This window comes from Periplaneta americana, chromosome 6 (genome assembly GCF_040183065.1).
Source record: "Periplaneta americana isolate PAMFEO1 chromosome 6, P.americana_PAMFEO1_priV1, whole genome shotgun sequence".
NCBI classification, from domain to species: domain Eukaryota; kingdom Metazoa; phylum Arthropoda; class Insecta; order Blattodea; family Blattidae; genus Periplaneta; species Periplaneta americana.
In genome coordinates, this window is record NC_091122.1 from 102702048 (window position 1) to 102724916 (window position 22869).

The 22869-nt window shown below is 34.3% G+C and overlaps 1 protein-coding gene across 5 annotated transcripts in view; it reads left to right on the forward strand.

Annotated features, from left to right (window-relative positions):
* The window catches only part of LOC138701580 (protein TFG-like), a 68861-nt gene that overhangs the window by 15232 nt on the left and 30760 nt on the right, over nucleotides 1-22869 (forward strand). For all 5 annotated transcript variants that reach the window (XM_069828613.1, XM_069828609.1, XM_069828611.1 and 2 more), the window contains exons 4-6: nucleotides 2532-2780; nucleotides 9887-10030; nucleotides 20073-20303. In XM_069828613.1, coding sequence (XP_069684714.1) covers nucleotides 2532-2780; nucleotides 9887-10030; nucleotides 20073-20303 — 624 coding nt within the window. The remainder of the gene's footprint in view (nucleotides 1-2531; nucleotides 2781-9886; nucleotides 10031-20072; nucleotides 20304-22869) is intronic.

A 22869-nucleotide genomic window follows, 5' to 3' on the forward strand; every position in this document is an offset into this window, starting at 1 on the left:
GTAAATGTTTTTCAGAGATTTGGATTTTTCTGAAAATATGCATGTGTTGGACAGCTAAGAGATGTCGAAGTATTGTGAAAACCTTGCAAGTTTTTATAATGGAAATCTCATTTCTACAGAACTGATAATCTGAATGTCACCACTTTGCTCTTGATAGTTCAGACTGGCAGGGTTCGATTCCTGCTTAGGTGGATTACCTATTTGGGTTTTTCCCGAGGTTTTCCTCTCGGAGAAGAGGCCCAGAGAAGCAGTCAGAGCCAAGTTCAGAGCTGTGATGGATCGTGCATTGTCAGAGCTATTAGTTCTGGTAGAATGTGTATAATAGTGTGTACAATGTAGAAAATAAGTAATACACAGAAAGGAAAGATGATTTCGGTTTCTTTGGTCATTATGAAGCCAAGAAGCAGCACTGGCAGCCATGTTGAAACTAGGCCTGCTATACATACCAGTAATACAAACAAATATAAAAATGAAATAATTATTAGGTATAGAATTAGACTTACTATACATAATAGAAAATGCAGCAGTAGTAGTAGTGGTAGTGGTAGTGGCAGCGGCAGCTTACAAATTATATTATGTACGGTATTCAAGGAAAACCATGATTAAATGGGCTATGCCTTTTTTCTTATTTTTTAAAACCCGTTCATTTATGAACCAATTACAAATACGTAGAGTCAACATTGTAGACATCAGCTTATGCCAAACATACATTACACACTTCATTGTACAATACCTGTATTACGTAATCCTATTTAATCGATATGGTGTAAAAAATTACATTTCATCTGCAATTAATACAATATTTCTCTATCATACTTAAATTACTCACATTCAACTTTAGACTAGAAAACATAAATTCATTTGGACCAGGAGAGTACTGCCGTTTTGCTATCATTTGTCTTAAGCACCTTGTTGTAGACAATTGTAGTACTGCATAAACTTATAAACATTAGAACTTAAAAATAGTCTGTCATTAGAGCCACAGTTTTGAGTTCTTTTGGGTATCAAATTCCTTTCTTGCTACGATCCCATAAATCCACTTGAATAATCACATTGTGTGCTAAATCTTTCGGTAGTTAAAAACTTACGACATAAATTTTTAATTTCCACCCGCAAGCTGAGAATCACGACTGTTTTCTCTACAGATGACAGTGAGGATACTTTAATTTGTAAATGCTGGTTTTTTTCTTAATTTTTCTTTCCTACGATTGTGAGCTGATAAATTAACTTCATTTCCAACAGAAATAGTTATTTTGCAACATTTTGCAGAAATTTTAGGGTTGTTGCAATTACTTGCATTTAATTTATATCTTCAGCCTAGCAAATAAGATCTAAAATCATTTAAAGACATGTAGTTTAGTCTAAGAATAAATCCACATGAACTTAGCGTGCATTAAATGTGTCAGGAAGATACCAGAATTATTTAAGCATAATAGCATTACTACCACGTTCCTAATACACTAATATATTATTATTATTATTATTATTATTATTATTATTATTATTATTATTATTATTATTATTATTATTAGATACTGTAAACGCTAAGTTAAACTGGTTTGCCGTACACCACTGCTTCGATAGGGTCTGGCGTTGCGGTCTGCTCTGAGTCTACCTGGATTGCTACGGAGAACGAGAGAAGCTCGCTATGACATCACAGAACATTGAGTTGGAAGTGACTGTGATAGACACTTCAATCACTCTACGTGACCAAGTCTCTTATCTTTCACTTTCACAAGAGTTTTAATCACATGGAACTTGAGCGGAAGGTTGGGAACGATGCTGCACTCAATCCACTCACTATCTCTGACTCCTGAGTTTACTCACGTTTTTATTCACATCACCTATTAGCTCATTGGGGCTGAAAAAGTTATTGGAAGTATTATTAGACAAATAAATAGTATAGTAGATACTATAGAAAAAGTGCACTTGCTTGAGTGTTTGTGTATATCCTTATTTCTTAAAGGTGCTTTGTATTCACTGTTTTTAAGAATCATTTTATATGAGAGGTAAACTGAGATAGCCTAGTCTATTTTATATGAAACCCCTTTGGTATAAATAGGACAAAATGATGTCAAATCCCCATCTTGCTTTATTCAGGACATTAAGGAGTGGCCCCATCTATGTGAGTTATATGTTGTCAAAAAAAAAAAAATACAAAATTGAACCTTCTTCAAATTAGGGTTTTAGAGCATATGAAGTTTACATAAATATCTTGAAACAAACTAATATACAGCTAGCTACTTAATAGGAAAGAAATATACAAGAGCTGCCCTTCTGGACATGTATGGTGGAATATTATTTGCATGCACCATCTACCCAGGCTGTAGAAATACTCTACAATAACAGTCGGTCATAAATGTCATTTCCACCAACTCTGCATACCGTTCAATTTATTGAATGTTTCACAGCTTTTTAATAGTCGCTGTAGAACAGGGTAAATGGAAAATTAATTCAACTTTTCATATGCGGATTGTTGTAACCTCTCTCATACCATACAAGCTGAGTGTCGTGTTATTTTGTTGCAACAGATGGGGACTTGATCACCATTTTTGACAGCTCGGATCTGGCCTTTGCTGTTCAGTACAGCCGCATCCTCAAGCTTCAGATCCTGGTTGGAGGGGAGGACAAAGCCAATCAACGCAACCAGAATTTGCAACCTGCACAAGTGAACCACATCAGAAGGGAACTACAACACATCAGAGACCAAGTGAACCATCTGCTAGATTCAATAGAGCCTCGAGCTGTTGAAGTGAGCAGTTCTACAGCAGAGAATCGCAGTGAGTAGTGAACAGGAAGGTACATTGGTAACTGAATGACTAGTGATTGACTTTTCGTGATGAAGTTATGCAGTAAGATAAAATTTCAGTTCCCATGTTATAACTTCACCTCTTTTTGTCTGCATCTCCATTTATGAATGTTTGCAATTATTGCTTCATTCGTTTGTTTCTAGTTTGTTACAGTATAAAAGATTGTTATTATTCTGAAGCCTGTAAATTGGTAAATTGTCTTACCTTGCATATCCATTGTTTCAAGTCATACTCCTTTGTTCTTCATTATTGATATGAACTATTATTGTTATTATTATTATTATTATTATTATTATTATTATTATTATCATTATCATCACCACCAGCACCACCACCATTATCATTATCATAATCGTCATCATCATCATCATCATCATCATTATTATTATTATTATTATTATTATTATTATTATTATTACTACTACTACTATTACTGTATTATTATCAGGGATCCTATTTTATGCTGACTAAAATAAGATATGGCTCTTGTCATGCAAAATACATTGCTGTATATCCCTACAAATGTATCGTCAAGGGACCCTTAACCTTTTAAGAGTAAATAATAATTTTTATTGTTATAAAATCAAGAACCATTTATTCAGAAACTACTTAAGATAAAGGGCTGAGATTTTGTATGCTAATGTAAACTATATAGTTCTGTGAATGGACTACTATTTTAAAATATTTAATTCAAATAGTGAAAATGTGGAGAGACATGTATATTTTTATACGACAAAATAAACATAATTATAGGTATTTGTCACATTGTGCTTCTGTATTATAAAAGTACTATTTTTACTCCACTCATTTTCTCAAATAATATGTTTTTGACATGGGGGGGGGGGGGAAGTTTTAAAAGTGTGAGATTGAAACTTTTTGTAATAGGTGTTCCTGTTGACAATTGCAAAACTTTTCACCATAAGAATTAAGTTTCTAGCTAAGGGCTGAGATCATATGATCACACTAGACATTAATGTGAGGAAATTTGTTACGTTTCTTGCTGTGTTCCCGTGCAGCAAATATATTGTGAGCAACATTTATAAAATAAGTATTCGTAGCTGCCATCGATTTCAGTCCACAAAAGACTATTCTTTTTGAAAAAGAAATTGTACTAGTATTATTAGTTTTCTAATTTTGAGTTTCTGGGATCAATTCTAAAAAAATAATATAACTATTTTGTCACGGTTTTGTTGTAGGATATATTACACATAGTATGCTTCTAGTGTTGCTACAGAACAAATAATATTAAGAAGAATACTTATTTAGCCTACTAACATGTTCTTCCTGAGCTGCCTTTTTACTGGGATTGAATAGGATCTTAAAGAGACCTGTCCACCCCAGTAAATGCAGTTAGTCCATTGTCCTTAATTTTGGCAGCTGATTCCTGGTCAATCATCATGATTAGATGCTGCCCAGTAGAATCAGTCTACCTGTGAACTACTTCCCAGTGCTTTGTACAGAACTCCTGGTTAAGCAGTTGTATGCGTTTAAGGAGCACTTTCGGATCACTGGTTGTTAGATTCTGGGTCCTAAATGCCACCTTAAATGGCGTAGGAAGGTCTTTAGCCTTCACTACCTTAAGGACAAAATTGTCCCTGATTTAGATGTTCCTGAGCCAGTTGCAGGAGTCCTGATTCTCACAGTAGTAGATCAGGACCCCATCTCGAAGTGAAAACGTCGTGAGAAGTGGTAGAGATTCGCCAGATTGCACCTCATCTATCCCCCTCAGGATCGTCGCCTGACTGTGCTTGACGTCTTTGACTACAAGCTTGTCATTAGGATAGGATACCTCAGTGATGGTCACCTTATATGAAGCTAAGGAAATAATTGACTACAATATGTAATCTAATAGTAGTGAAAGGTGGTGGTGGCGGCAGCAGCTGCAGTAGTGTATGCAAAGGAAGAATAAATCTACATTTTATCACTGTATTTGAGTACAATGAACGTTTTAGATTAAGTGCACTTGGAGTAGAGGACTTTTCATTTAACCTTAGATTTAGATTAGAACATCCAATGAATTGAAGTAAATCATTATATTATCAGCTAAGCATCAGTTACTAAATACACTTCATTGGTTGGGTAATGGTAATCAATACCATGGCATAGCAGATAAGCATATAGTATCAAAGTTTTCAGTATATAGATGAATTCAGTCTGTGATAGCAGCTATAAATGGCATTGAATTTCAGTGCAACTCCTAATTGTGTCTTTTTTTTTAGACACTATCGAACTGTATCGGACAGAATGCCTTCCTTGCCTCTAGCTCTTTTAAAATAAATAATTTAGTCTTTTTTAACATTGTTTTCACGATTTTTCTTGTTTGTGAAACAACAAACAAATTAACACGTGCATATGGGATGATCGATACTTGCACATTCTTTCAATTGAAATTGGTACTGTTATGCATGGAACATTACAACCACAGATCACACACAGAAAGATATGCAGCTCAATGCGTAAACGATGCCAACATAGGATGCCAGGTCGACCGTAGGGCCCTCTGTGGGCGATTGCAAATCTGAAGTCGGTAACAGCATTTACTATCTCACCACCCACATAGGACAAACCAGAAGGAACTTTAAAACTCGTTTTAGTGAACACATTGCAGATTTCAAATATAGCAGAAATAAATCTAAATATGCTACTCACTTTTATTAATATTAATCGTGAACTACAAACATAAGAGACACATTTTCAAATCCTTAGAACAATTAACGACAATAAAAATATAAACACAGCAGAAGAATATTTTCTAGCAAAGCATTTTTAATAGTAACATACAATTGATTAATGAGCAATTACTCAATTTGAATAACCCCTTCTACAAAATTAAAATAAATAAAACTTCTGGTTGATTGAGCACCTTGCCACGTTACACAAGTCTTCCTCCTCATAAACCTTTCATTGCAAAACTCAGTCATGCTATTACGATATAATGTACAGGTTGGTCTCTACACAACAAACACTTACGTAAGTGTTTAATAAACTGTAACTCTTTAAACAAAATTTATTACATTATTAATTTGACATTGATTTTTAAAAAAACTCCCCCCTTATTTGTGTATTTCAGAAATATGTTACTTCATAAAAAAAGTTCCACATCATGTAATAACACGAAAGAGTTTGTCCATTGCAACTTGTAAAAACCCGAATTATCTATGTCTGCCAAGACAATAATGAAGAAGCACTTACATTACATAAATTTTATCAATGTTTGTTCCTTTAACATGACACAATGTAACCATATTACAATAATTAATGCCTTGTTTATGCATTGAATGTCAATAATAATAATAATTGTATATACATTTTAACACGAAATTATCAATTTTGTTTACTTTGTATTTTTAACCAAGAGACTTTAAGTACTTATTGTCTTTTGCCATGGTTTACAATGTAGTTGTTGGATGTTAAACCCCAAGTGAATAATATAAATGACTTGTATCCAGAACATTTCTAAAACTTGTAATCTCATGGTAATGTCATATAAACTAATACTTGTATGTGTAAAACTTGAAAACTATTAGAAACCAGATATATATAAGAGTGTTAAAAATAACATTAACCTATATATTGGGACTTGAAGATGTCATAAAGGCGAAAATGTTTGTCCCCTTTCTCTGCCAATAGCATTACACAATTATATTCATTAAACAATAAAAAGATAAGTTATAGACAGAACAGATAACATGAATTTACTTACAATTATCTAAAGAGTAGGCTAAGGCCTGGCATTGGGTTGTTACACCATTGTAGTGGTGGTGGTGGTGGTGGTGGTGGTGGTGGCAATGGCAATGGCAGTGGCAGCAGTGGGGAGGTGGCAGTGGTGGTGGCAGTGGCAGCGGTGGTGGTAAGGGTGGATCTTTTGTTCACAGGTTTTGCCCATCATTTCTTTAAGTTGTGCAATTTTCTTTTCTTCATATTTCCCATGATGTTAAGTTGCAATAAGTTGTATTTTTGTTAATGTATAATATGCCCAGCGTATGCCGTTCCCCCCCTCCCCCGTTAATTTATGTTTCGGTAGAAATTCCAGTTCATTATTTATTTTGTGCAGAACATCTTCATCTGTGTTCTGTTCAGGATATTCTAAATCAGGAGAATTGAGTCTGCGTTTTAAACATGTAAAGTTTCTTTATGGTAGATACCTTTGTAGTCCAGCCTGGTACGCCATTTCTCCTTAAGTTCAGCATAGTATAAGCTAGATTCAAAATAAAATTGAAAGCCACTGCATTATATCATAGCATATCCTATAACAAATATGTGTGTGTGTGTGTGTGCGTGCGTGCATGCAAAGTTATTCTCTTTCTTCTTCCCAATATTTCGGTATCTTGAAAATGTTGTTGTTTTCTAATTCCAGGCATTTGACAATTAAAGCCATTTGACCTCTTGCACTCCAATATTTTTCAAAGATATTGTCATGGTCAGCCACTGAAGCACAGATTTTGAGATGTTCCGAATCCATTTCTTGATTTGGATTGCACAATGGGCAGTTAGGGGACTGATATATTCCAATTCTGTGCAGGTGCTTGGCCAAACAGTCATGACCTTTTGCCAATCTAAATGCAGCTACAGATAATTTGCGTCAGGAATTTACTGTGGATTATGATGCAAAGAGTTCCATTTTTTCCCTTGAGATTGTGTTATCAAATTTTGTTTCTTGAAGTCTAAGTATGTAGATTTAATAAATCTTTTCACAGAGTAATACGTAGATTTAGTAACAGGTTTGTAAGTAGCAGTGCTGCCCTTCTTTGCTAAAGCATCCGCATTCTCGTTTCCCAGGATTCCACAATGGGATGGTATTTATTGGAATACAATTATTTTATTGAGTGTTATTAATTGAGAGAGCATTTTAATTATTTCTGCTGTTTGAGATGTAGGTGTGTGTCTAGATACTATTGATATAATAGCTGCTTTGGAGTCTGACAATATAACTAACTACTTACTTACTAACTGGCTTTTAAAGAACCCGGAGGTTCATTGCCACCCTTACATAAGTCCGCCATAGGTCCCTATCCTGAGCAAGATCAATCCAGTCTCTATCATCATATCCCACCTCCCTCAAATCCATTTTAATATTATCTTCCCATCTACGTCTCGGCCTCCCCAAAGGTCTTTTTCCCTCCGGCCTCCCAACTAACACTCTATATGCATTTCTGGATTCATAACTGTATTTTAAAATTTATTGATGTGGCATAGAAGATTCCTGAGACTTTCACTTAATGCAATGATTTCTCCATCAAAACTTGTTGTTCCATACCCAAGAGATCTATAAAGTGAGAAGAGACAGCACGTAACACCTGCACCGGCACCTTGTTCTCTGGAGATCAAGGATCCGTCAGTGTATAAATGAAGCCAGTTTTGTGGAGGGTACCTAATATTAATTGTCTCTAAAGACAATTGCTTTAGTATTCCAGTGTTTACTTCTGATTTTAGTATTTCTTCTGTTAAATTTAGATTATATTCTATATTTAATAGAATATGGATTTGGAACACCTCAAAATCTGTGCTTCAGTGGCTGGTCATGATAATATCTTTGAAAAATATTGGAGTGCAATAGGTCAAATGACTTTATTGTCAAACGCCTGGCATTAGAAAACAACAACAACATATTTAATAGAGTTAAAGGGTTTGGTTTAATTTGTAGCTTTTTTTTTTTAATTCGGGATATTGATTTTCTGTTTTATTTCTTGAACAATGGATATGAAACTTTTTTGAGTTTTCAGTCTACAGAGAGGACTGTATGAATGCCAATTGTTTCCTGGTAATCTAATAAGTTTTTCATATTGAATCAGTGCTTTTTCTTCTATTGTCATTTTGATGCTGTTAATATTGGTGAGGAATCTCATAGAATCTATTGGAGTTGTTTTGATTCCACCAGTAATGTATCTGAGAGCTTGGTTTTGAACATATTCTATTTCGTTTATGAAAGGTGAAGTAATTAAAATTTCTCCGCAGTATGTCAGCACTGGCTGTATAAACATTTTGTATGTAGTGTTCAAAGTATTCCTAGAGCATCCCCATTTCTTTCCTGCTAGTCTTTTTAGAAGGGAGAATCTTTACGAGCTTTTTCAGAAATGTATTTCAAATGGTTGCTCCATGTTAACTTACTATCAAAAATAACTCCAAGATATTTGGATTCATAAGTCCTAGGAAGGTGTTGGCCATTGTATTGGATATTGAATTCTCTTTCTTTTTTACCAAGTGAAAATATTTGGCAGTTACTTTTGCTTAAATTGAGTGTCATCAAATTTGATGTATTCCATTCATGTAGTTGATTTAGAGCTTTAAGAGCAGAATTTTGAATTTTGTCTCTATGTCTGTAAGATCCGGAAGTCCACAAAACTATATCATCTGCAAATAGTGCTGTTTTCATGTTTAATTCCTCTAATAGGGAGGGTGTCATTTATATAAATATTGAATAATCGTTTACAATGTACATATCATCACCATCATCATCATATTATTATTATTATTATTATTATTATTATTATTATTATTTGCAAAATCTGCCAAGTTTAGACCTTTGACATTCATACCAGATGACATTTCAGACAAATAGACAAAAAACTCACAACTTCACTACATATGGTCGAAACTGACACAGTGATTAAAAAAATAATGCTTTTTACACACGAGATAGTAAGAAACGTTCAGAAGAGTACAAGATGACATAGACTATGTATAATGGTACAATTCAAAGAAAAAAAGAGGAAATATTTGCTACTGTGAAAAGTAACAGGGGTGGTGAAAAACTCTGCAGAACAATTAAATCCACTTACAATAGGAAATAACGGAACTATTGCCAGGGTAATGAACATTCTGAATCTTTGGACAATCAAGTGAGATTGCATAGACGGGCATAAAATAGTGAACAGAAATACCTATGTAACACATAAAAAATATATCACTGGGATTGTGCGCAACCCCTGTTACCTGAGAGGGTTAAAAAAAAATATATATATATATATATGGAATCAAGGCTTACAAAGAATAAGAAGCTGTTTGGATTTACTTGTTTTAGCCCATTATTATTAAGAAGATATATGAATATCTCCAAAGCCTGCATTCTGTTATAGATGGAGTTCCTGAGAGAAACAATGCTGCCTCCAAACTGAGTTCTAGAGAGTTTGATCCCCTGCAGGAACAAGCACGACTGAAGAGAAATCACAGTGGAGAAACGATTGGATCGGGCAGTACAAAGGAAGAGCCTCAGCCTGAAGGTAATAGCAGCAGAAACTCTCACAAGCAAGCCTGTCTTCTTTCTATATTACAACTGTTGTTGACAGACTCTATTTCTGTTTGTTCTCTTCTGAAATGGTAACCTATTTTCCATATTGTAATAATATCTATGATATTTCCAGTTCACTCTATCTCTACAATTGATAGTTATGTTCTTATAAGTGTAACTGCTATACTTTTCTATTCTCAATACTTGTGAAGGTAGGCTGTTTTATTGAAAGTTCGTAAGTGTTATATAAAAATAATGTGTATAAATTTAGTAGGGAATAGCCAAAGATATCTGTAACTGCTGATAGTGTACTTGTGAGTGTAATTTACAATTTTGGCAACAGGTAGTGCAAGCTTAAAGCTTATATTAGCTGTCTGCCCATGGTATAGCATTAATCACTTCAGATTTTTTTCTATGGTCCTTCTATGTTTGTATCTTGTTTTGACAGTTTCTTTAATAGAGGCATTAGATTTTCTAAACAACACATTTGCATCATTCCCTCCCAAAAATGGCAGCTGAGATCCATGCAACCTCAAACAAGTATCAGGTTATGGGGAAAATATTCAATTGGGATACCGGTACATGTTGCAAAGAAGGGAAAATGTTTGTAGAACACTGTTCATGTTCTGGTTGCACTTCAACAATCTGAATGAACTAAAATGTGACCAAAATTAAGGTATTCTTCACTACCATCGATACACAACTGAAATTTTGCTTTATTAATAGTCAATCAATCTTCTTAATGTATCCAGCTGTTTGCTGACAACATAAAGTCCACTGTAGTCTATTCAGTTGTTTATTAATAGTGTTTCCTGCAGTTTATGCCACCAAATTATTTTCATTTGATCTCAACTAAAACTGCAATACAATGAAGTACTTAATCTTCATAACTGAGAACTGAAAGTTTTTTTTTTTACTGATGGAAGCAGCAATCAAGCCACTGGAGATCTCGTTCTTCACCGAGATAAAAGATATTTGATAATTGCATTTGAACATCAGGAGTATTTTGATTTGTTTTTATACATGGCAGGGCTTGCTTACAGAGAATTTATTCTTTTTTGGACAGACATTATAATACCATTGTGTCATGGAGGTACTGAAGTGATTGAATAAGAGCATCTCACACAAATGACCAGAGAAATTATGCAGTCAGTACTGGTTCTTACTTCATGCCAAATGTCCACTCAACAATCCTGTCTATTCAGTAGTTTTTTACGAAAAACAATATGGCGATCATCTTGCACCCCACTGTTCTCCATATCTTGCACCATGTGTCATCTTCTTGTTCTGCAGAATGAAAACGAGACTAAACATAGACATGTGCAGACCATTTATTCAGATGTGCCTCAGAGCAATTAATAAAGTTCTGTTAATTGGTCCACACCTATGAAGTAATGGTTAGTGCATCTGGCCGCGAAACCACGTGGCTCGGGTTCGATTCCCGGTTGGGGAAAGTTACCTGGTTAGATTTTTCCCGGAGTTTTCCTTCAATTACTGTAGAGCCTGACCAGGTTAATAAGACTACTTCTCCTTTTTGTTATAAACAACTATATTTTCAGTAATATTGAAGCTTAAATTCTTGTCTTAAAGAATTGTTGTCATGATCATTGCACAATACAGCAATAACAAGATGAAAGTTTTGTTTTCGTGTAGTTTTTTTCTTTTTTTTTTTTTTTTTTACACTTTCTACCTTTGTAGGCTGCCTACAAAGACAAAATGGGTCAGTCCATGTCAAATCAACACACTTCTGAATCATTTTCAACCTGATCCTCTTGGATTTCAATGAAATTTTTGTCAGATGTTGTTCATGGAAAGGAAAGTAAAAATGCGAAATATCTAAAGTGTAATGTAAATATTTTTGGAGTTAGCAGCCATTAAAAATGAGGAGTAACAGTAAGATTTGGTGTGAAAGGTATAAGAAATCTTTTTATACCTATTCAACAACTGAAGTTGAACAAATGAACTTCGTTTTACCTTAAAGCTTAAGAAATAACCTTTGGTTTTATATAAGACTAACCATGCTATGACCTTGAATGCTGTTCAAGATCATAGCATGTAATATTTAACCTTGAAATATAAAAAAAATGAAAAATGTTTAAATGAAAAAAATATATGTTGTTGGTCTATATAAGCTTTAAATATCTTGTGTCATTTTGGAACTGCAGAAACTTCTGGAGTTATTGACTAATATGTTTTCACATGCACTGGTCTTCTGTATTGCTAAGGTTTATAAATGTTCATCAGAAATAATTTTTGTTTTAATTGAGTCAATTTTAATCTGACTGTACTGTAAAGACTATTTACATATTGATACAGTATATGCTTTTTGTTGATTTTGATGTTCTCCTCATGTGGGAGAGTGTAAGTTCTTTCTGTTGAATTTCGCAGATCAAGTGACATCATCAAAATTGATTGCATAGGTATGATTTTTATGTCTGGCCATGTACGATAAGCATATGATGGAGATGGTCCACTGTGATGCAGAAGCATAATCTTCACTCTGTCTGTTTCTTCTACACTTAGCACACACCCTGTCCATTTATTGTCATCATTACAAGCGACAAATCCTGCAATGTTGGTATAGTCGAGTTCTTCATTTAACAGAATGTTTTCTTTTTGATACATTTCAGAGTTGGAATATACCTTTGTTATCATTCTTGGGTGTTTATGGGAATGAAAGCATGTAGTTTTTGTGTTCCAGAAATTGGGCGTGCATTTTTTAATCACTCTTGCAGAAGTTGCTCTTCAGAATGTTGAGAAATGGTTATGTATTCGAAGTCACAAGTTTTAATATTATCTACACACCAATTATAAAGCTGATGAGTTATTATCTGGTTCTGTATGGCCTTTGTAAACTTGCATGTGCTGCTAGACATTTCACTGTTCCACCTACGCCATCACATGGGCCTTTCCATGTGATATAGCATAGAAATGCATTCAGCAGACACCGAAAAATCTGCTTCATGAAAGCAAGGATTAATGAAATTTTTTCTATTTTTTGCGCTTCAGAGCTAATAGAGAAGGTTTAATTTGGAATTTTCTATTCATACACAGTGCAACCTTGATGCATCATTATCGTCTTTTTTCCCCCTTTTTCGTCTGGTTTTTTGTGTTCCAGAAATAACCCATATAAATAACGCTATTTTTTCCCAGTTCCATCATTCCTCAAACTGTCATTTTATCACATCGATCGTTTGAGAAATCATGGTCCCAACGCAATATTATTTTCTCACATAGTTTTCTTTTACTTTGGAAGGGTGAACTTTTTGTTCTGCATTATAATTTTTTAAGTAAGAAGATCCAGAAAATTGCGTTCTCCAGACTGTATATATATTCAGTATATGCTAATACGTTATAGGAAGACGAAGAAGATACATTTCTGTTGATCAGGTGTTTAAGATATTGTAATATGTTTATTATGGCTAATGATTCTAATGATGGCCCAGGTTTGGTTTCTTCTAAAATTGATACATTAGTTATTTTTTCTGCCCAAGGAATTCTTAACATTTTCGTCCATGTTCACATCTCAAAACTGTCAAGTCTTTTGTGTTGTTTTTTCGAATAGTCTCCATTCACTGCTGTACTCTATATCTGGAAATATCATGGTCCTAATTACTGTTAATTTAGTGTGTATAGATATAATCTTTATTAATTTCGATATTGCTACTTTTTCGAAACTTATTAACTTATTCTTCTCTTTATTTCATGTTTGACATAACTGTCTTTGTTGATTAAGATACAAAGAATATTTTTTTTGACAGACTGTACAGTAGGCCTGGGCACTATTAGCTCAATTGAGTCACTACAGATTTCACCTTAACTCCTCACTCTACCTTCCTTCGTTGAGATGAGTCAACCGGCAGTTAAGCACTGCTCAGTGACAGATTGAATCATAGCATTTACGAACTTTCTCTCTCGCTGGTCACCTGAAATCCATCACTGATGCACAGTGTCCACTGTGCCTTTTGTTTATAAGGCAGTATATGCGGAAAGTATATGGGAAGGGGTTTCAGAGTTCTGTTCCACTTTCCTGTTGTGCCCAAGGCTGCTGTAGAGTATGGCCATTCACTTTAATTTTGGCTTCTTTACCAGTAGCTCATAACTTTTGTTTCTTGTAAGTTTATATGTTGTCTAAATTCTTGAATCTTATTCATAATCTTAGTTATCAGATCTTGTAGATTTTTTTGTTTCCAGTTATGAGAGTAGTGTCATCAGCATATCAGAGATTGAATTTTTCTTCTTCCAATTTTAACTCCGACTTCCTACTGATTCACGTCTGATTTATTTGCAGTGTATTTACTATATGCATTGAACAGACTTGAAGACAGAATATATCCTTTTTCTCACAGCTTTGCTGATTCTTGATAGATGGGGAACCACATTAATAATAATCTAACCCCAAAAGTTAATCAGTTTTCAGAATGGGTAAAGCTAAAGACCTCACACCAAAGAAGAAAGAGTACATGATGGCCCTCCTTAATAAAAACAGTCGTGTCTCAATGCCAAATAGCAAGAAAATTTGAAATATTAAAGACTGAGTTTGAAAATGTGTCTAGAGGCATGGAACAAGACAAATCTCTGGCCATAAAAAAACTGGATGGTATGACAGGAAAAGGCTGCAATCCCGAAGTTCACAAGCACTAAAGAATGTTACAGCCTAGAGAGAACAGAAGTGCTACACCAGCAGACATAATACCAAGGCCCTGGGCAACTGGTGTAGAAATAAGCAAGCGAACAGAGAGATGGAAATTCATCTACAAACCAAAACTGTCTGATAAGATGAAACTAAAGAGGCTTTAATGGCAAAACAGTATCAACACTTCATTGTTGATGACTTGAGATCTGTAAGCATTTAACTGGAAATGATGTATGTCTTAATGAAATTGTTACAGTGACTTTATAGCTTTGTAGTTTGATTTATTATTTTTTTCTCAGGTTTGTTTCAGTGATGAATCAATATTCCAGGTGTTAATGGACAGTTCCCAGTTTGTTAGGTGGAGAACTCTCGAGGATTGTGTGATAGAGACAGTAAAATATCTTTAGTTAGTGATGGTGTAGGATGTAATAATTAATCATAGCTCCTATAGATTGTATTTTGTAAGAAATATTGAGTCAGGCACAATGCATTCATGATTTTCCCTCTTCATTGCTTCCAGAGTTTGAAAAATGATTTCCAAGAGGCAATGTGTTTGTTCATGGAAGTTGGTGCACATTGTCACATTGCTAAATCTATGCCCAAATTCCTAACAGACAGTATGGTTTCATTTTTGGCTTGGTCTCATAACTCGCTGGACATGAACAGTATATGAAATGCATTTGAAAAGTTCGTGGCCTGATACATAGATGGCATTGAAAACATGTCAGCAATATTGCCATTGTTCGCAGCCATTTTACATTAGTTCAAGCACGAAAAATTATTTTCTGTAGACTACATTTTGTATAATATAATTTTGAAGGTAGTGTGCTGAACAGATTGGCAAAAATAGAAAATATCGAGCTTCGTGCTGTTATTAAATATTTGGTAAAGAAATCAGTAAGTCCAATAGATATTAAAGTGGACATGGATACTACACTGGGGGAATCCACTCCACTGTTTTTGACTGTGAAAAAATGGGTGGCACTATTTAAACATGGTCGTAAGAATGGGGCACATGACTTCCACAGTGGACGTCCAGTAACAGCAGCAAGTAAAGAAATGATATAAAAAATCCACGATATGGTGTTGAATGTGCAGGAAATTAGTGAGGTTATGCATATCTCAACTGAACTGGTGTGGCACATCGTAGTCAATGTCTTGAGCATGTCCAAGATCTCTGCAAGGTGGGTTTCGCATTTGTTAACACAAGAACAAAAGCATGTCCAATATAAAATTTCGAGGGATTGTCTGGCTCAATTAGAGAAAAATATGGGCGATTTTTTAGACAATTTGTGATCACTGATGAAACCTGTATCTGCTACTACATAGCAGAGACAAAACACCAGTCGAAACAATGGAAGCACAGTGATTCTTCGCCTCCAAAGAAAACAGAAGCTGTTCACTTGGCTCGGAAAGTTATGCCGTCTGTGCTCTGCTATTCTAAGGAGATAATCATGGTTGACTGTCTAGCAAAGGGGAGAACAATAACCAGAGAATATTATTCAAATTTCTTGCAGCAACTGAAAATTCGCGAGAAGAGGCCGGGTATGGCCAAGAAGAAAGTGTTGTTTCATCATGACACTGCACCTGCTAACAAGAGCAAATTCAAAAGCTTGGAAAAAAATTTGTTATTCAGTGGATTCTAGCATATTGTAATATACAAGGAAATAAAAAAGCCGATATGTTAGCTAAAAATGATCCAGAATTAAACAAAAAGACCTGCATTCCCTTATGAATCAATAAAGTGAATAATAAAGAAGAAAATGAATGAATATATCATAAAATAATTAATGAAAATTGTAAACTTACAGAAATTTTGGAGAACCCTAATCAAATTCCTGAACTGTCTTGTAAAACTGCTATTGCCATGTTTCGGCTGTTACTGGATATGATTGTCTAAGCAGACATCTCTATAGAATTGGCATATTTCCAACACCACATTGCCTTCTATACCTAAACTTGAAAAAATGGACATGGAACATCTGAAGCATTGCACAGCACACCAGAATTTTCAAGATATCACCTCCAAATTTGGGAAGCAATAAAGAGAATAACTTCACTGTTAACTCTTCAGCATTAGATACATAATACATACTATATAGGGAGGTGAATTTATTCTGTGAATAGGTGACAATAAAATGAAATGGCATTTACTTAACACCAATTCTGATGATTTTCTTCTTCAATTTTCCTTCGAATAAAAGTAGTCAAAACAAAGACTTTGTGTTCCCAACAGTATTTTGAACCAGTAATCAAATATAAAAATTGGTTCTCATCATTGTCACCACCACCACCACCACCACCACCACCACCACCACCACCACCACCACCACCACCACCACCACCACCACGCAGTAGACACTCTATTCTAGTGTTTTGGCTTCATACAATTTTTTTCTTTCTGTTGAACATTTTCTGTCTCTCTTAATATTATATTAAAAACAAGTTTCGGAATTCTTTATTAAGTCATTTGCCATTTTTAATTGCTAATTGTTATCCATTTTGCTCCGTCATGGTAGAATCTATGCAGTTTCATTTTTCTATATGACAAGCAATTAAAATTTTCATACAATATATAAATGCTACCAGAACATAGTACAATAGATTTGTTTTTGGGTTTCCATCCCATTTCACTTGCCTTCACTCGTGCTAAGAAGGCTTCTCTAATCTTCCCCACCCCCTACGTGATCTGAGGAAGCAGCTCTTGTTGCTACTAATTACGCCATTGAGATTAGGCACTGACAAGGTCAGGAATGACTACTTTTTCTGAGAGATGCTCTTCCTGTTACCAGTAAATAGAGTCATTCTTGGTTGTATGATTTTTATTACGGCTATGTATGGGTTGTACACACTGTATTACTTTGTTTGCCACTATTTGGACAAATTAGCATACTTTTTTAAACAGAATTTATGTAAGCATCTCTTCTATTACAGAAAGAAGTAGAGTAAAACCCTTTTTTAACGAATCTATGAGGGATTGCTTTTTTTTTTCCTTCAGCAGGGGTTTTTCTTTAAAGGAGGTTTACACAAATGGAAAGGAAAGGCTAAAATAACTAGTACCAACATTGCTAACATGTGTTTTACATCATGTACATAAAATAATGTAACAAAATAATATCAAAATATTTAATAACATGATCAGAATAATTGAATTATGGTTATTGTAAGATGTTAACAAAGTTGGGAGATTTTATTTATTGGCAGTAGTCATTATTGCTTGAGCCCTATGTCGCTTTTTTTTCCGTATATTTTTTCTGAAAATGGCGAATTTAGAACAGAAAGCTCGTTGTGTAGAATGGCTAATTTAGACTAATTCAACAACACTGGTTCAAAGAAATTATAGGAGAGTCTACAATACTCGTCATGCACCTTCTAGATGTGATATTCAGCTATGGTATGAGAAACTTATGCAAACTGATAGCGTAGGGAAGGCAAAACCTACAGGAAGGCCGAGTGTACCTGAAGCTGAAGTTGCAGTAATACATGAAGTTTTCTAACACAGTCCAACAAAGTCTATTTGTCGTGCATCACGAGAATTCCAAATTCTACAATCAACTATCCATAGTCCTTCAGAAGCATCTTAAGCTCTTTTCTTACAAACTTCAAATTGTGCAGGCTATTATAGAAGATGTTAAGATAAGAAGAATTAATTTTTCCGTGGATATATTGCATAGAATAGATGAAGATAATTTCTTACAATGAGTGGTGTTTTCTGACGAAGTGACATTCTATTTGTCAGGACACGTAAATCATCACAATGTTCGGATATAGGGATCTGAACCTCTTCATATAGTGAGGGAACATGAGAGAGATAGTCCTAAAGTCATTGTGTGGTCTGGACTTATGTGTGATCAAATAAACAGACCATTCTTTTTTGCAGTGAAAATTGTGACATCTGACGTGTACCTAGATATGTTACAAGAATTTTTATTACCTAAAATTGCGCAACTACCAAAGATCTTGTTTCAACAAGATGGGGCGTCCCCACACTAGTCTCTCCAAGTAAGACACTTCCTAGATATGACTTTTCCTGGACGATGGATCAACAGAGATGGTCCAATCCCTTGGCCTCCAAGATCGCCAGATTTAACACCCCTATATTTCTTTATGTAAAGGACAATGTCTATAGAACACCCATAATGAATCTTCAGGTCTTGCGTGTAAGAATAAGAGATGTCATTTCTACGATCACACCAGTTATGCTTAAAAAAACTTGCAACGAAATTGACTCTCGATTAGACATTGCACGGGCAACCAAAGGCACACATGTAGAAACTGTGTAACAAAACTCCCAACATCTGTTAATCTCTCAAAGCAAACAGAATAAAAATATGTTCATTGATTTCAAAGTTATTGCTTGTATTCTTATTACATTATTTTATGTACACGGTGTATATAACAAACATTAAAATCATTTAATTAGGCCTATATTTATTATTTATAATAAATTTCATTATAATATTTTCTAACTCTTCAAATGGCGAGGTACGAATGTTCTTTCATTTGGTTGAATCCAAACCACACTGAAATTTGGCTTTAAAAATTTCTTATTTCTTCTTCATTATTCTCCATAATGAAATAGTTGGCAAATCAAGCATTTTGTATGTGTGATAGTGTTATTTGAGGTTTAGCGTCAACATCCTTTATTTATTATTTTCACTTTTTGTCCGATAGTTAATTTCTTCAATTTAGTCACTATTATAATGATCCATAAACAGCATAAACTAACAAAAAAAAAAAAAAACAGGATCCACACAACTCACGAGAACAAAGCAAGCAAGACAGGTTTTAGTGTATTATCTACCTGTAAAAGCTTGCAATTATAATATACCAAGTCATCGTAATATACCTGCTAATGGAATTATTGCTGTTAGAGCCAAAAGAACTCCAAATAATATCTGTATCTAGAATTCAAAATTCAAATACTTGAAGCAAGAACAAGAATGGGACATATAATAACAGGTTCCTAGTCGTATCTTAAGAGATTTCACCTAAAAGCCTACTTTGTAAACTTGTCAACTGAAACTGAAACCCTGACATAATATTGTGGAGTACAAAATCTCCTCAGAAACAAACTAAAGAAGTGGATTAATTCAATTGAAGAAACCCAAAACTCTTCAGACAATAGCAGCAGAAATATATAGAGGGTTTCATGAAATCGTTTCCATGCTTGGAAATCGAAACATATAGCAAGCTGCAAGCATACTTGTGAATCCAGCATTTGTATTTTGTACTTGGTAGTTGTGGTCTTGTCGAACTTCTTGCATAACCATTCACATTACCACTGAGTAAAAACTGAAGTGGGCAATCCCTTAGGAATATTGACAATATTTAAAATTAGAGTACGTGTTATGTACATTGATGCATGTTCTCTCATGTCATGTGTTTCTATCAAAAGCTGCTGTTTCTGAAACTGGACGAGGTAGTACACCTGACAGCATTGGCAGTTCAGGCTCCCGGCAAGTTTCTTCAGGATTTGAATCTAGCGGACAACAGCAACAGCAACCAAACTTCCAGCCACCACCATCATCTCAGCAACCTCCTCAACAACAGCTTCCTACTTCACAGGGCTACCAACCTCCTGATCAACAACCTCCACCCCAGTCTGTGCAACCTTACCAGCAGCAAGGTAATGTACTGTCTATCTGAGCAGAAAGTTGGCTCAACCTTGAACCAGAAGTGCTTAATACCATGTGCAGAGTCTTGCTTATCTTTGAACACTCACTCACTCACTCACTCACTCACTTCTCTGTTAACCTATGAAATACTAAGGGCTTCGAATTTGTATCAGTAATGGTTGAGTTAATAAATTTGTACTGTGCATGACCTTCCACTCTGATTTGATAATTTTTGGGCATCTTTTTCTCGTTTTTGCATTACTTAATATCTCTTTGTCTTCTAAGTAGAGAAGCATGAACCACTTGCTTGGAATTCAGTAGCTATCAGTTCAGCTCAGAATAAGGGTTGAAAGCAGAGAGGTACAAAGTAAATGACTGGTGTACTAGAATAATTCTGCATGTGCATACTAAGAACTCTTGATTCAAGGTCAAGTCATTTCTCTACTCAGATAGACAGACAATACTTTAATGTGTTTATTGCCTTCAGCATTATTTGGGCCATTCCTTTTTCTGTGACTTGTATTTTGTTGGACCAAGAAGTGTAGATCCTTTTTATTTAATGAGGAAGACAGATCCAACCTTTGAATCTATTGTTACAGTTAGAATCATTGCACCTTCTATTAATACAAGTGGTGGTCCACAATCAAATAATAACCCTGTAACAAAAACTGAATGCTGAGAATAAGTGGAGTTAGATGTTTTTAATTAAGTGAAAATATATTTCCTGAAATAATCTATTATTACTTCCTTCCTAAATGAGAATACTTAATTAACTTATATTGCAAAGCCTATTTCATATTTTGTCAATACTGAATGTGAACAGGCGCATGTCTTTAGAAAATGATGTAATGGAAGTCAGACATATATATATATATATATATATATATATATATATATATATATATATATATGATGAAAGCATTGTCCTGTTGAATGATAGAGCTAGTTTGTAATGAGGTAAATTTTCCTCATAATATTTCCCATGAAACAAGAAAGTAAGAGTAGTGATGAAATGAAAACCAAAGACAAATGGTTCCCAAAGTAGGAGTCGCGACCTCCAGGGGTGTCATGTAAGAAATTGAGGTGGGTCGTGAGATGATCTACAAAATAATATAAAAAAGTTTTATTAACGTACATTTATTTTGTATTTAGAAACGTAAATAACGTTGGACATAAGAGTAAAAAAATGTTTCAGTAGTTATGAATTAAAAATAATTAATGTAATATGTCTGTTTTTCAGAAAGCAGTTCCTCAAATATGGACTCCATATTCCATACACACAGTGATATCATTTTCAAATTCAAGGAATTTTTCTCGCTTTTGTTTTGATAATGATCATAGACAAATTTATCGTGCATAAATACAATGTTACAAATAGGCCTATTACAAAAAATTTAAGAACTATGTACTTTTTGCAAGCTCGAGGTATTGCATTCTTTTGATCCAAAACTGGTCTATGCTCTTCGAAAAAAAAAAGTCTAGTTTAATCTTTCCAACATTAGGCGCATAATATTTCAATGAATTTTTTTCTTCATATTTTCTGGAATTTCAGTCAGTTGACGAAAATATCTAAAAACGTATTCACTATCCATCTGTCACTGGCATAATTGTCTTTAACTTTTTTCGGAAAATAATCAAAAAGCTGTTGTTTAAAATTGTGAAAACTTAATTGTTTGTCGGCAAAAACAAACTCAGTATTTGTCTATCATACATCCTTAAATTCTTTTATAGACTGGAATTAATCAAATTTCTTTTTGTCCAGTGATGTTGACCAGATATCAAATTTCTCTATAAATCTGCTGATTTTATCCCTGGCTGTTATATTAAGATCTTGGCCTTGCAAAGTACGATTCACAGTGTTAAAGTGTTCGAAAATATGAGTAAGGAATACCAATGTAAGAAACCAAAGAAAATTTGAAAAAAGGTTTGCATATTCTGATATCTTGCCTTGCATGTACCAGTACAATAAAAGTTCTACTGTCAAACTCTTTTCAACACATTACTTCACGAAAGCCATCGTACTTTCATATGATAAAGAATATTTTCATATAACGAACCCATTTCTTACGAGCTTGCAAAGCTCTTCATTTGATGAAATTTACCACTTTGTATTGAACTATTACCACAGCACGATGGTAATAATAGTTTGAAGTATTAGAAATAATGTTTGCTTAATATTTCTTGTCATTGTTACGCCATATACTCTATTTTTGTCGTTATTTGTGTAGTATCCAATGGTTTTGAATAAAATTATCATTATTTTCGATTTTACAAGGATTTGCATTTTTCGAATAGGATTAAGTACCAGTATGGGAGTGGGGAGAGGGTCAAAAAGGAAGTCTCAATAAGTTTGGTAACCATTGCCATAGATTGATGAAGACTTGCACGAGGGAAACAATACTTCTAGAAATCAGTGACAAGTAAATTATTTTTGAATTAGAGAATAGGCCTACTGTTGAGAAAAAAAAAAAGGTGTCAGCTGGATCAAGTCATGAAACTAGAGAGAAAATAGTTTGATATGATTTTCAATTATTAATTTCAATAATGATATGTTGCACTTTGTTGTCACTACAAGTT